This window comes from Ambystoma mexicanum, chromosome 1q (genome assembly GCF_040938575.1).
Source record: "Ambystoma mexicanum isolate Mex_15411 chromosome 1q, UKY_AmexF1_1, whole genome shotgun sequence".
Classification (NCBI taxonomy): domain Eukaryota; kingdom Metazoa; phylum Chordata; class Amphibia; order Caudata; family Ambystomatidae; genus Ambystoma; species Ambystoma mexicanum.
Window position 1 is genome coordinate 791,539,060 of NC_090922.1, and position 14,787 is coordinate 791,553,846.

Below are 14,787 nucleotides of genomic sequence, written 5' to 3' on the forward strand. Positions count from 1 at the left end.
CCTGGGTATGCCCTTGATTAAGTATGTCCAGCACCCACTTGTCAGTGGGGATGTTTTCTCACCTATCGACGGAGTGCAACAGTTGGCCTCCCACTAGGGTGTGAAAGCAGGGCCCGGGTCCTGGGCCTGGTCAGGCCTGCTTGGGTGTCTGCATTCTAGCCTGCGGGCAACAACACTGCCCCTCCTCCGAAGGCCTGCAAACAGCCCCTACAAGTCTGAGTGATGGAACAGGAGGACTGACAGTACGAGGTGGATGCGTAGGTCTTAGAGGACCTGCCGAACGTCCCTCTAGAGGATTGAAAGGAAGAAGCCCTAAGCTGCTTAAGGTACGCAGCAACTGACCCGTCTCATTGTCAGTCTTAATGGCTTGTAGAGGTTTGGCTACAATTTTGCCGAACAGATTATCCCCAAAGGATATATCCGCCACTTTGATTGGATTTGTGGTCTGAAATTAGTGGCCTTCTGTTAGGACAGTGTTTCTGAAATCCCACTGAAGATCAAGTTAACACAAAAGGAGTTTCCCTCTGTGGAGGTCAGGAGAAGTAAGAAAGTACAAGGAATGCTGAAATTGGCGAAAAAAAAGACAGGGGCCATTTTGGTAAAATGAGCACCCCTGTGTGCCTTTACCAGGGCTTTGCAAACAGCCTGTGGTAAAAGGTGCACCAATTAATAAAGTTCACTGCCACCAGCCATTAAAGGCAAGTTTGTTCTTGTAACATAAATGAGAAAGGGGATGCTCTGCATCCCCCAGCACTCCACATAAGGTGGGGGTTTCTGTTCTCAGCTAATAAAATGTCAAAAGGGATCCAAATATCCAATCTACCCTTGGGAACTGAAAGTTAAAAGGGGAGCCCCTAGTGCAACCAGCAACAGTAGGCACTTATTGCCAAAAAGTTGTCAAAGATCAAACTTTTAAGAGACTATGGAGAGTTTAAAAAAATGACAAAGAATAAAAGATTCTGAAAGTGTGGAAAAAGGTTCCCACTCACTGAGGTATAGGGAAAAATAATCTGCCAGTCCAGCAAAAGTTGTAGGGTTGACAGGTCAGGAAGATTTATCATTGACACCTTCAACCAAACTTGGCGTCTTGAGTGCCACATATTCCCCATCTGGCGAAAGCCTGAGTGTGATATCCAACACCACTGATTGCATGATCGAAAGCCACCTTGTGCTCCTGAAACAGAGCTAGGACCCCAGTCCTTTTGTCCTCAGGCAAGAAGTCCAGTATCAGGCCCAGCTTAAACCATAGTTGCCCATCATAACGGGCCACGATGGCCAAGGTGTTGTTGGACTTCACCGTTGACTCAGCGGTAAAGATGACAAGCTTGCCCATTGCATCTACCTTCTTCCTCTGCTGGTCAGGAGGTACCATGGATGAAGAGGATGGGTTTGCTGACAAAGTCCAGAGGACTATCTGAGGCATATAGTAGCCAAATCAGGCACTCTAGGTCTTCATTAAAGCCAGGCCTTCATCCCAAATGACGTCGAGCAAAGGGATGGATGTCAGTTTTCCTGGACGAGTCACATCTTTGAAAAACAAACTCCCTTTCTTCGAGCACCAGGATGAAGAGGGCAGATGCCCTTGAAATTATGGACTAGAAGTACTCTACCTCATGTGGCGACGCCCGCACCCACTGGTTCTCCATCTGGTGGCACAAAGTCAAACTCATCTGTCTGTAGTGGCTGTATCTGTGTCAGTACCAATGTCAAAGCTGGGTCCACAACCGGTACAGCTGGGGTAGGAGGTGGTAGCCACAGTGCAGGATGACGCTTTGGTCCTATGTGGCGAGCTCTATGCCATGGCCTGTGAGCTCCCAACCGGAAGCACTGGAGGAAGCAGCCGTTGCTATATTTCTGGCACCAACCTGTAAAAGGTCATACAAAGGTCCAGTGACATGCCTCTAGAGCCCGGCAGAGGGGCAGTCTGGGGTCAGCAATGGTGGAGGACCAATTCGCCTTGAGAGCAGGTGGCCAGTCCTGTTCCACACCAGGAATTTCCCCACACACTGGGCTTAAGCCCCCCATGATCCGAGCAGAAGCCTTTCAGTAAAGACTACTCATCTAAGCTTGTGTAGATTGCCCTTGCAACCTCCCTCTGACCTGCCATAGGCCTGGAAAGAATGTCACTCAGCGGTAACCGTTCCTTCTCCTTCCCAAAGGAGGCAGGGAGGGCAGAGACAACTGGAGCCTTTACAGACAGGGTAGTTGGGGTCAAGGCTGTAGTTGTCATGGCTGAAGCAGCAGCGTGATCCTCTGGGCAGATTGTAGTTGACAGGGCAATAGTCGACTGGGTCGTCAATGGGGCAGCAAAAACTATTGTCGACTAGGCTTTGGTCATAGACTAAGCCATGGCAGACTACGGTCTGACGATTTCATAGAGAACTTCGGTTTGTGAGATGTTGCCAGTGTCCTATGCAAAGCCTTGGATGCAGCCGCCAACAAGACCTTCGAACCGCCATCCTTGTGGTCATTTGGTTTATATTTTGATGAAAGGCCATGTTTCGACAAGCGGGTTAGTTTTTCGGAAGCCACACCACCAACGTGGACGGCGAAGGAGAGAGTGCCTGCTCTGAACTGGGACCCGAAGCAGCCCAAGTCAGATCAGCAGCAGGGCACTGTCTTTCTATGGACACCCTGCAAAGGCATATCCACCGCAGATCTAGACGACTTCCCTGAAGGAGAACGCTCCAAAAGTAGGCCGGACCTGGAGGAGGCTTGTGTGCCTGGCAACCTTTCAGCCACGCAACCAACTTGCACTAACTGTCCCACTTTGTTTTAGCTGCAAAAACCACCTCAAATCTTGCATCCATCCTCATGGTCCAGATGCAGAAAATATAAGCACTGCGTGTGCTGATCTTCAACATAGATGTTTCTCAAACAATCTTTTGCAGAGCTTGAACAAACTCCTCTTGCCGGCATTGGCGAGATGCGAAGTAGGCCTCAAGTAGGCCTTGTAACTGGAAACGAAAATCCAATGATCTAGCAGCAGATCTTCACCGACAATGGGTCCCCACTGCTGGCGACACGAAAGAAGTTTGGACAAAAAACAAACAATTTACAAGTAGAAAAACTGGTGAAAAAATGATATAGCTCAAATAACTCGAGAGGATGCCCAGCACTGAAGCGTGCAGTAAAAATCTGAACATTACCACCAGGGGTGGGGTTTAGGGAGAAGGCCGTCATTGGATGGGTACAGTATGACCCAGAGAACAGAGATTGGTTTATGGGAGAAAGGCAGTTTTTCAAGCTTAAAGTGACACCGCTTTCTTTTTACGCAGAATTCCCAGCCTGACACGGAATATTCATGAGCATGTGAATCCATGTCAGACCCCAATGCTGGAGAAATGCAAACGTGCACACTAAAAATAATGCAGAAATGTAACTGCCATCAGTTTGTCTTTGGGCACATATGAAAGTAAATCAAAAATACTCTAAAATGCTAGGGTGATAAAGGCATCCCCCCGCACTGCATTGTAAGATGCAATGTTAAAGACAATACTACAAAAAGGGAAACCGTACTGATGGTCTGAAGAACTGATCAATAACACGTGATCAAAAAGGCAACGCAAGTGAAGCAGAAGGCTTTACCTTCCTTCAAACAGTCAGGACAGGACAAAAAAAGCAAAAAGAATGGGGTTCCATAGGAAACTATATTGGTATAACTGCAAAAAAGAAAATCTTCCCTAAAAGACAGGTTTTTGGTTCTGGTTACTTCGCCGTTATGTGCTCCGATGGATAGGTTCTAGACGTTGGACACATCTACTTAACATGAATGTACCACCACCACCACTCTGGGGACGATCTCCAGGAACCCCAGAACACGCTGCAGATGGCAATGAGCAATGGTCCCTCATAGGAAATGATAGACTACCCTCATCGTGAGTACAAAGAAAATGGTCCCGCGAGGACCCTCTTTGTGGTCGAGAGCTGCAACTGCAGGGAGATGCTTCCTGTTTCATAAATTGAGCATCAGTGGGGTGCAATGGCTCAACTCAGGACGACTACCGATGTAGTGTGGGAGATGGTCAGCCAATGGAACGGTTCCAAAACACTTAAACTGTTTCAAAAACAAGGGTCAAAAACTGTTGTTCCACTAGTCCCGGTGTTGAGCAATGAAGGCATTCTGCAGAATAGCAGGGTTTTGCCAGGACAGTTGAATAAAGTTTGCTGGCTGGCTTCAAACTATTTAAGTTGGAGTCATGACTGCCCCTTCACCTCTACCCACCACTCCCCGAGCCCACCACTGGTAAGGCTCTGCACAATTCATACTGGCAGGGGGCTGGACACCTCTAGCTAACATCAGCCCAGCAAACACACATTAGTATGTGTGTGGGCTGGGCCCAGACAGGCCAAGCTCCCACATCTGGACACATACTGTCACTTTGCACAAGAAATTTCCACAGGAAAGGGCTTTCCATATGGCAATTCCAGCTTGTCGAGAGGATGATTGGCACACAAGATGGGCAAAGGACAGGCAAAAATCTTGAGTACAGCCATTTTAGAGTATAGGACATGAAGAGCTAAAATGCAAGAGTGCACCAGACTTGAACAAAAAAAAAAACAGCAGAAGAGTATCCTGTGCCACCAGCCTATCTTGGAAACATTGTTAGTAACCACAAAGTTGCAAGTAAATGTACAGGGACAGTGGCCCTACAACACTTCACTGTAAGGTGTGCAGGAACAATAAACAGAATTTGACTATGGAGACCAGAGTTCTCTTGCACAGATCCAGCCGTAATGAGTGTCTCCAAACGAAGAGCTTAGCAAGCAGAGTGAAGCCAAAAAGACACCTGGCCAATAAAAATCAGAACCTGTTTTAAACGGCAACAAAAAGTTGTGTTCCGTTTAAGTCTGTCGAGGGAAAGCAGCACATCTTTCCTAACACCCCATTTGGCCTTTCTTGACCTTAGAAGAGAAAGGCAAAATGGCAAAAGTACAGGGTGAAAAAGGCATTGAACTGAAATGTTGAGTATATAGTATTCAAAATGTTGTGTTAAAAGCACAAGAGTGCTTAAGGTACAAACTAAAACCAGAGTAGAATAATATCAGTCAGCATCGAAGCTTGGACATCCAAAATATAAGTGTTACAAAAAAAAAGTGATTCATAGCACGGCATGCAGCACTTTACTGTAAGGTGACGTATGCTGCAGTAAAACAAAGGGGGTAGGGTTCCCGTATACTGGCAGCCATATGGGATTGACAGTGCCCACACAAGCTATGGAAAGCAAGTAAAGAAAAACTACTTCACTGAATTCAAAAAGGTCAGGAAGGATTAAAGCCAGAGCAAAACCTTGGATGCTCCGTTGCAGTTAATAGAGGGAAAGCTTAAAGAAGAAAATATTCCTCAACATTACGAAAAGAGTATCGACCATCTTTGGTGGGCACCCTGTAATCACATGTTCCTACACTCTTCACCAGAGGGCTCTGGAAAAACATCACCAAAAAGCAAGCTGCTGAATGATTAAGGAAATTGCCAGAAGGATGGACAAACAATTAGCATATTGCGTTGAGAAAAATGTACAAAGCTCATTTTCATGTGGGCAACTTTCTCAGGGTATGAAATGCCTGTAAATGCAGGACAATAGGTTTTCAAACAATGGAATAACCAGAGGGTGCTTACTGCAATGTCTGCTGCACTGATGGATGGTCTCAAATGAATGCAAAGATCCACATCCGTGTGTTGTGCAGTAGTACATGCAGCATCAATTTGGTTGAGACTTACTTGGATGATGTGGTCTCTTGTTCCTCCTTTTCCTTTGCCTCTCCCAGCTCCCGCAGAGCCACCAGAAGCCGCTGATTCTGCTGCTGCAGCTCTTCTATGTTTCGATATGTTACAAGATGTTGAGTTATTACTTCAGATGAGCTACTGATGTCTGAGGAATTCACTTCTTCATCCCGTATCACATGATTGCCTCTGGCTTCCTCAAGCTCCATCAGAAGTACTCTGATCTGTAATACATCACGACTTTAATCAGGTCCCCGGTACCAACCATGTTTACAACAAACTTTGGCAAAAGAAACTGGGGAAACGGGGCCTCAACCTGTATTTATGTCAAATGATCACATATACAAATTTTGATAACATACAAATATAGACTCATCCATTCCCATCACGTGGATTGTCTCCAAGAAGTCATACATTAACTTCTACATATGTAATCTTCCATTAGATTATGATGGGAAAAATGCAAATGATTTGAAACCGCAATCTGATTTCAGCAAAGAATAACCAACCACAGTAAAGCAAGTGTGTGCTTACCACTTCGCCCTCCCCTCCCCCGTCAACCTCACTAGTTTCCTATCAAGTTGAACCAATATATATTTGCTTCACAGATCATTAGTGACCAATACAGTTTAGACTAGAACATATGCACCCCCAGTCCAAGATGGAACATTACATTTCCTTACAAACCCGAGCCATCAATTACTAAAATAAAGTGCATCACAAAGTATTTTCTTGGCAAAAAGGTTTTTCCATCAGCTATGATAGTGAGATGGCACAGAGTTGAGTAACATATCAAATCAGTATGGCGTCTACAAGATAAGACTGCCAAAAAATAAATAGCTGAGTAAATCCTGCAGGAATTTTAAGTCCATAAACTGAGTACCATGAAATGCTAAGTAATGACATCACTTAGAAGCATGAGGAATTCAACACAAAGAGGTACATTAAAGGGATAATGTAATGTTATGATTATTCTAACTTGTTGAGATAAATCTTTAATTTGCAACTCCAGCCTCTGATTTTCTCTCTCAGCGAGAGATGAGCGTTTATTGGCTTTATCCGTATCATCTTGTAAACGATGGATTTCCTGAAACCAAAAAGAGGTTAATTAGCTAAAGAAATGACACAGGTACATTGGCACTCAAATTCCAGCCCACCACCACATCCAATTACAACGCTCCCATCCCATTTGCAGTATGTGCTCTAAATTGGAAATCCATGAAGCAAAACATTTGTAAGCAGCTAACATGTTGGGCAATGTTGACAGCAATAAGGTTGCAGCAACTATGTGCAAAGCAAAGAGGGCAAAAATTGGCGATCAAATCGACTAACAGGCATGGAACTTGGCATAAAGACCAGAATGCATAAGCTCAGAAAAATCCACTGACCATTTCAGTTGGCTGGAGAATACCTGTACAGGCATATTAAATTCAGTAACGTTCAAACATCTGGTAACTAAAGGCAGAAACTAATTTGGTAAACCCATCATGAACAGAATGTGCCTTGCACCCAAAGGTGGAGTCCTTCCATCAGGTGTAAGCAAGATGTAAGCTAAGGCATGCAATATTAGAGTGAGGGTGTATCAGTTTTACAGGAGAGAAACACCAACCTGCATTGCTTGCTCAAGTTTAGCAGACAAATTTGCAACAGATTTCTGCATCCGCTCATACTCTTCACGTTGACGTTTCAGGATTGGGGCTTTGGCCTCCACTTCCTTCACAATTTCATCCAGATACTTGTTAATGCGTTTATTTTCCAGCTTTTCAATCAGTAACTGGTCCTGCGTTTCCACATATGCATTGTAGAGCTGAAAAGAGATGGTACAGAGTTCATCTTTGACGGTCAACTGTGCAATGTTTTAATAGCAATCTATCGAGATTTGATAGACAAGTAAGGGCCTAAAAATGTGAAAGCCCCAAGTTACTACTCTTACTACTCCCTTTCAACCCAAGAATGAAGCATCTTAATTTAAATGCAAAGTTGTGCTGAATGCATAGCTTTCAAAAGCCAACTTAAACGAACTGGAGCAAAGCTGTCTAAAAAGACATTGCAACCTTCTTTTTGATGTGGATGTTTAAGACATTCCAAAATCAGCCCCTGGGGATGATTTTAGGAGGCCACCCCATTTATGGTAAACGGGAAAGATTAGCCAAGCGGAAGAGCAGTCACGGCTTAAGTCTCAGGAAAAGAGTGGCATAGGGCTACATATAATACCTTGAATAATTCAATTTAATCAGCAAGTCTTGGTAAAAGAAAAACAGTTTCACTTTCACTTACAAACTATTTCTCCTCGAAATCAATCACTAAACTCTGGGTCATGCTGCCCCCATGCAAGGACTGCCCTCTCCCTAAGCCCCTCTGGCAGCCATCTTCAGATGTGGTAGCACATACAGTGGCAGTTTGACCAAGAAGAGCCGCAGAAGGGCAGGAGGGAGGGTTTGCATGTAAATCCATGCCAGACCCATGCTGGAGAACAATTGTTACAGGTAAGTAACTTGTTCCTTCTCCAGCATGGGGTCTGGCATGGATTCATATGCTCATGAAAAAATACATAGGAGTAAAACATTACACAACCACAGGAGGTGGCAAGGCCCAACAGAAGCAATTTCTTACCTCTGAACATGCTCACCTTCAAGAGAATAGATTGTGTAGTACTGCTTGGCCGACTCTGGACTCTCTGGAATCTCAGTCGACACAGTAGCATCTTGTGAAGGTGTGCATGGAACTCCATGTAGCAGCCCTGCAGATGTCCAGCAGGTGCACACCAGACAGGAACGCAGTCTCAGCGATCACTCTAGTGGAATGGGCTATCTGGCAGCCGGGCAGGGGTCAGTTTGCCAACCAGTGACAGTGCCCGATACAGCTGGAGAGCCACCACGAGAGGGAAGCCTTGGACAAAGCTTTTCCATTGTTCACATGACCAAAGTTCTCAAATAGTTGGGACGTCTTCGGGAAACTTTGTGCATGCCACGTAGAACTTCAGAGCACGACCACATCCAGCAAGTGCCAAGTCCTTTCGGCCGGTGACAGGTTTCGGAAAAAACACAGGCAACACCATAGGCTCGTTGAGGTGCAATTCTGACAGAACCTTTGGCATGAAGGAGGGGTGAGTCTGCACCACCACCCTCGTGTAGTGAAGTCAGATAAGGCGGTTTGCAGGATAGGGCCTGGATCTCATTAACCCTCCTGGCGGAGGGGATGGCCACAAGGAACAGTCTTCCATGAGAGGAACAAGAGGGTTTTGATGCATAGGCTCAAAGGGGCCCTCACCCCCATGAGCCTCATCAGCACCACGTTGAGTTTTCCATACTGGGGCAGGAGCCTTCACCGGCGGGAAAGATTGAAACCGTCCTTTGAGGACCTCCTTGACTCGACAGTGTGACCAAAAAGAAGATAGTCCTGGAGACCTGGTGTAGGAGATAACCGCCAGAGGCAACTTGATAGAGGCATGCACCAGCCCTGCCTTGGCCAAAGACAGAAGAATCTGCAGTGCCATGACCCTCAGAGGATTGATCTTTGCGGCCAGCACCATGTACTGAAACGCTTCCACTTATGCACGTAGCATTTAAGAGTTGATGATGCTCTGGCCTTGGCAAGGACCTGCCTGCAGAGTGCCAGCAACTTGTATCCTCCAAACTCTAGGGCTGCAGAAGCCAAACCCCCAAAATTCAGCGATCCTCGTTTGTGGTGCAGGATTGAGCCTCCTTCCCTGGTGAGCAGATCCGTGAACACTGGCAGATTGACCAAAGGAAACACTGACAGCTTGAGACGGTCAGGGTATCAAATCTGCCTCGGCCATGACAGGGCAGTGAGTATCATCCTGCACAGGCACTTATATACTGTGATACTCTGCTCGGAATCTGTAGGTCTGGTGTCCCTTCTGAGAATTGGGACCACTGAGTCCTAAAAAACACCCTCAGAAAATTCAGGCTGCTAGATGCTGGCCATTTTGGAATTTGGTCACCATCTGCAGAATGTTTTGAGCCCATACCATTGGTGGCAAGGCTTTTCCCAGGGATGCATCCAGGACTGCCCCAATGAATTGGAGTCTGTGATGGTATCATGTGGGACTTCTTGAAGTTGAGGGAGAATCCCAGTCTGAAGGGAGTGGCAGGTACAGCGAGATGTTCTGGGGCACTGGACTTGATCAACCAATCGTCTAGGTAGGAGTAAACGTGAATTTCCCCCTCTCCGGAGACTTGCTGCCACAACCGCCATCAGTTTGGTGAAAACCCTTGGGGAGGAGGTCAGCCCAAATGGCAGAACCCGAAACTGATAATGAGATCCGCCAACAGCAAACCTCAGGCACAGTCTGTGATGCATCGGCACATGAAAGTAAGCATTCTGAAGGTCCAATGATACCATCCAATCCTGAAGCATCTGAGAAAGTTACCATCTTGAACCGGTCCTTTCTGAGGAACTTAGTCAAGTCTCAGGTCCAAGATGGGCTTCAATCCTCCATCCTTCTTGGGGATAACAAAGTAAGGGGAGCACCAACCCTGGTTCCCCTCTGCTACAGGCACTGGTTCTGTAGCACCTTTCTCCTGCATGAGGAGCAGATTACAAATTGACACTCCAAGTGAAATTAGTACTTGGACTTTAACTTCTCAAATAGGTTAATCGGAGATGTCATTAAGCGTATATTAACAAAAAGTGATTAATCTGTGTTTTAAATGAAGAAAACATAAGAAATATTGCATGTTGCCTTTAAGCCACTAAACTACCATGTGGGAAAGGTTGTCAGAAATCAATCCTTTGGCTAACAATTCCTTGAACACAAATTGAAGGTTATGTATGGAAGAAGGTTTTTAATCTTTCTTCCTCTACTCCTATGCCATCAATACGATAGGAGTTAGGAATCCCATTAGAATATTGGTTTCAGTAGAGTAATCACCATGATGGCTTAAATCTTTTCTCCAGAAGGGAATTCATTATATGAAGAGCTTTCAAGAGAACTGTGCTCCAAATCTTCGTGCTCGTTAGATCTCTAGCTGTATACCGACCAGACATTAGAAGTGGGAAACAATGAGCTAACCTGGCAGAGGATCCTGATGTTAAAAAAAAAAAAAAAAGAAAAGAAAAAAAAGTGGATAAAAGGAAACATTGGATCAGAATGATTACAATAGTAAGGTATTACAAAATATTTTCAACATTTTCAAAAACAAACCGTTGGAAACTCACAGTTCCCCTGAGTGAAAACTGGAACCCAATTCTCATGCTTTCGCCTGAATCTTAGGAATGGAGGACAATTTAAACACCTGGCACTAAGGAAGTAATATCAATACCTTGGCTTGTCAATCTTGCAGTATACTGGGTTTGATTAAAGCACTGCAACACATTTTGGTTTACTGTACTGCTGTAAAATATTTACCAACACAATACCCAAGTTGGTTTTTATGATAGAAGTGTAGGTAGCCCCCAGGAGATGGGGAATATATTGAATACGGGTAACTAGACATTTTTAACCGCTGAGATAATTAGAATGTTAGATGAATCATTTTTTTTAATCAACCCTGTTACTAGTATACACCTTGCAATGTTAGTTCAGAGCTACTAAAACGTGTACTTTCTGGAGCAGCCTCAAGGTACTCAATGATAAGATGCAACACTAATTTTAGAATGCACTAAGCAAAGCAGGGAAAGCAAAACCCAATTATTCTGCAAGACAGACAATGTATTTCAAGATAAGTAATTGGCCTATTGGCATATATGATCTTTTATCTAATAGGTAGTTCTGCCAAGTATACATTTAAGAAGTGTATAATCCTGTTTTTCGGAAACTATGAACTTTATGAAACTATTTTAGAAGAGCACCAAAGCAATTCAGGGAAAGCACAACCCAGGGTTACAAGTTTAGAAGGCCAGCAGCTAATCAAGGTGAGTAAGACTTGCATACTTTTCAAAGGAGCCTCCAGCTACTTAAAGGTGCATATAAACACCAAGACTGTTTTAGAATCTGTATGAAGCAGATCAGGGAAAGCAAAACCCAATGTTACACTTTAAAACAACGTATTTCAAGGAAGGTAAACCTTATTGGTAAGCTTTTACACTCACTCAGTTAAGCAATGATAAAGCAGTAACAACGATTACTTTTTAGAGGGGGGGGGATGCACCATTCAAAGTTAGTAAAGCAACTTACACACTTGCTTGAGGGGCACAATGCAGCTCAAGTGAAGCATAAACTTAATGACACTTTAAATTCTTTCACAAAGACAGTTACCACACTAACTTTATAAAGTACTTTTACACTGGTTATACTTTCAAGGCAGAATCCTTTTCTTAGCCAGTCCTTCCCTAGTCTATTGCATGAGTTCTCTGAGGAATAAGGACACTAGTGGTCAAGGTGCCAGATGTAGGCAGGTTGAGATAGTGCTCAGTTGCAAGTCAAAGTTCCATAGGAGATCTTCTTAAACAAATAAGTATTCACTTTCACTCTGTATATGTGTTCCAGCATTAAGCCTGTGCAACTGGTATAGGCAAACTCCCAACCAGCCTCACAGCATGCGCACCAGACATTAGGCAAGTATCACCCAAGCCCACACAGTACCTTAGGAGAAAAGAGCAGCTTCGGAGTGAATGCCTTCAGGATGCAGCAGCACAGCACCCAGTCCCTGTATTCTTGGTCTGGAGACCAAAGAACTTGACACTAAATGGAAACTTGCAGCAGCAATGCAATCGTCAGAGTAGGCTTCCAGCAAGGGTTTCTTCACAGATTCTCAGTTCTGGATTTGGCGCCTTTTTACAGTAGCCAGATGGACTATTGCCGGTCGGATTCTCTTCAATCTGGGGAGGGAACTTCAGGGATTCAAACGTGACTTTGGAGATCCAACAGGAGTGCACCACAGTTTGACAGTCCGATGACCATGCACCAAACTACGGCTCGAGGTTCCCGGTTATTGGCAGCTTGCAGCCCAGCAAGCCTTCAGCACGTCGTGCAAAATGCAGGTGGTCTTAAGGGTAGTGGAACCCAACAGCATCTGGGTAGGGGTCTTCGTTTACAGGAACCCTAGGTCAATAGGGGAGCTAGTTTATATCATGCTTCGGTTACATAGCAGGCTCTCTGGTCGCTGGAAATTGCTACAAACTTCATTTCTTGATCTTCCTCTTAGTTTCCAGCTCCAGTGGTGGACTGGCCAGCAGCATCCTGTTTGAGTATTTATGAGAAACTACAGCACACCCTCTGCAATCTACCCCTGCAGTTCTGAGAAAGGCACGGTCTGGCTGTCCAATCAGGACAGCCAGCCTGCACCCCGCCCCTCCCCTCCCCTCCCCTCGGGACGGGGTTCCTTTCTGGCAAGGAAAAAGACAAAGGGCTGCAGAGTTTTGGACTCCTCACTCACTTCCTGCCTTAGACACTCTGGGGCCTGGCCAAGGAATACAAAGGATTCCCACCGAAGACAAAACTTCCACGGAGGTCATTCCTGCCTAGAAGGCAGGGGGGAAGACCTCAAACTACAAGCAAACTGGAAATGGCAACAAAGGGAGTCCACCATTTTAGCAAAATGGTGGCACTTCTTTGCATTACTGAGGCGGATTTAACAGCCCATGAGTAATAAGACTACAAAGTCACTAATGTAAAACCACTGCCACCAGCCAGTCAAGTAAACTTGCTATTGTAACAAAAATGCTGCAGGTAACTAAGCAAGGGGATACATTGTAACCCCCCCCCCAGCACTCCACATAAGGTGGGGTGTGCTGGCTCACTATATAAAACGTAAAGGGGGATTACATTTCTCTTTACCTCTTGGTAAAGAGGTTCATCCAAATACATTAAAGAGAAATTAACAGGGAAGCCCAAAGGGGCAATCCAGCCTAAGCCCAAAGGTTATAGGAAACCAACTCGAACCTTACACAACAGATATAAGGTCACACATAAAATGAATAAAAGGCTAGGTGAGGGAAAAATATTCCCCTTCACCAAGGGAAAAATAACCAAGTCCAAACAAATATTTCTAGGTTGACATGTCAGGAAGATATAGCACAAATATGAAAATCTTACCCAACACCCCCTTCTTGAAGATCAAGACAATTTCTACCTTTCACCAGGAGGAAGGCATGCTATGGGATCTACAAGACAAATTAAAAAGTATCAAATATTGGGCCCAGTAGTTTAATTCGTATTCAAACATCTGCTGGGACCTTAACAGAAACTTTGCTGCTCCCTCACCCCCCACTCTGGGCTTGAATCTCATTTAACCTTTTAGCGTAAAAATGAGAAATTCCCTATTCACTGCCTGGGAGTCCAAAACTTCTGCCCCTATACAACATCCTTTCTTCCTTATACAACAGAGAAAAATGGCCATGCCAACTATCGGGCGTGGCAGGGGTGGCGTTACAAATTCAAATGCCGAACGTTCACTTTCAACAAGGTAACCCAATTTACAGAATGCTCATTGGTCCTTATTCTTCATTCGTTCCCATCTGGAGAACTAAAACGCTTTTTTCCTTTGCACTAAAAATTCCTTAGTCTTTCCCTACCAGAGGCTGCTGCTCAATTGCCAACACATCAGTCGATTTAATATTTTTTAGCAGTGCAGATTTCTTAACCCTGCCTCAGAGTCAAACCAACCCATTCGAGGCCCATTTCTGGGCATGACACCAATTTGCTTAATGGACAGTCATTTGGTGCCCAAGGATACCCATAATTTTAAAATGTAATTCCAAAAGTATATTAGGTATCCCTGCGGCAAACACTTCTACATAAAGAAAAGCCACAACAAAAAAGCTGGTCATGATCAAGAGAATCCCATTTGAGCCACCTTCTATTGATTGAGCAAGGTAAGATGAATGGATCTTGTAACTGTGCTGGGCCAGTATGCTTGAGAACAAGCCTCAGTGGAAAATGGTCACTTACTGCCTCCAAGTTAGGTAGGTGATAAGGGAATAGTTTACTTCTAACTCGATTTCTCCAGAATTGGTATCTTTCACAGATTCACATACTGTTAATCTTTGCCATCGTCGGTAACTATAGTTGTTTCCTATGGAAAACATCAACACTTTTAGTGTCCCATCGACGTCTTTATGGGTGCTTTAGCTTGCAATAAGAAGACGTCCAGTATAAA

At 44.7% G+C, this 14,787-nt stretch overlaps 1 protein-coding gene across 4 annotated transcripts in view; it reads right to left on the reverse strand.

The window, feature by feature from the left end:
- Nucleotides 1–14,787, reverse strand: part of TPR (translocated promoter region, nuclear basket protein) — a 2,097,972-nt gene that overhangs the window by 1,785,593 nt on the left and 297,592 nt on the right. For all 4 annotated transcript variants that reach the window (XM_069641376.1, XM_069641377.1, XM_069641375.1 and 1 more), the window contains exons 12-14: nt 7,335–7,532; nt 6,705–6,812; nt 5,723–5,949 (exon numbers count right to left, since the gene is read on the reverse strand). In XM_069641376.1, the coding sequence (XP_069497477.1) occupies nt 5,723–5,949; nt 6,705–6,812; nt 7,335–7,532 (533 nt within the window). The remainder of the gene's footprint in view (nt 1–5,722; nt 5,950–6,704; nt 6,813–7,334; nt 7,533–14,787) is intronic.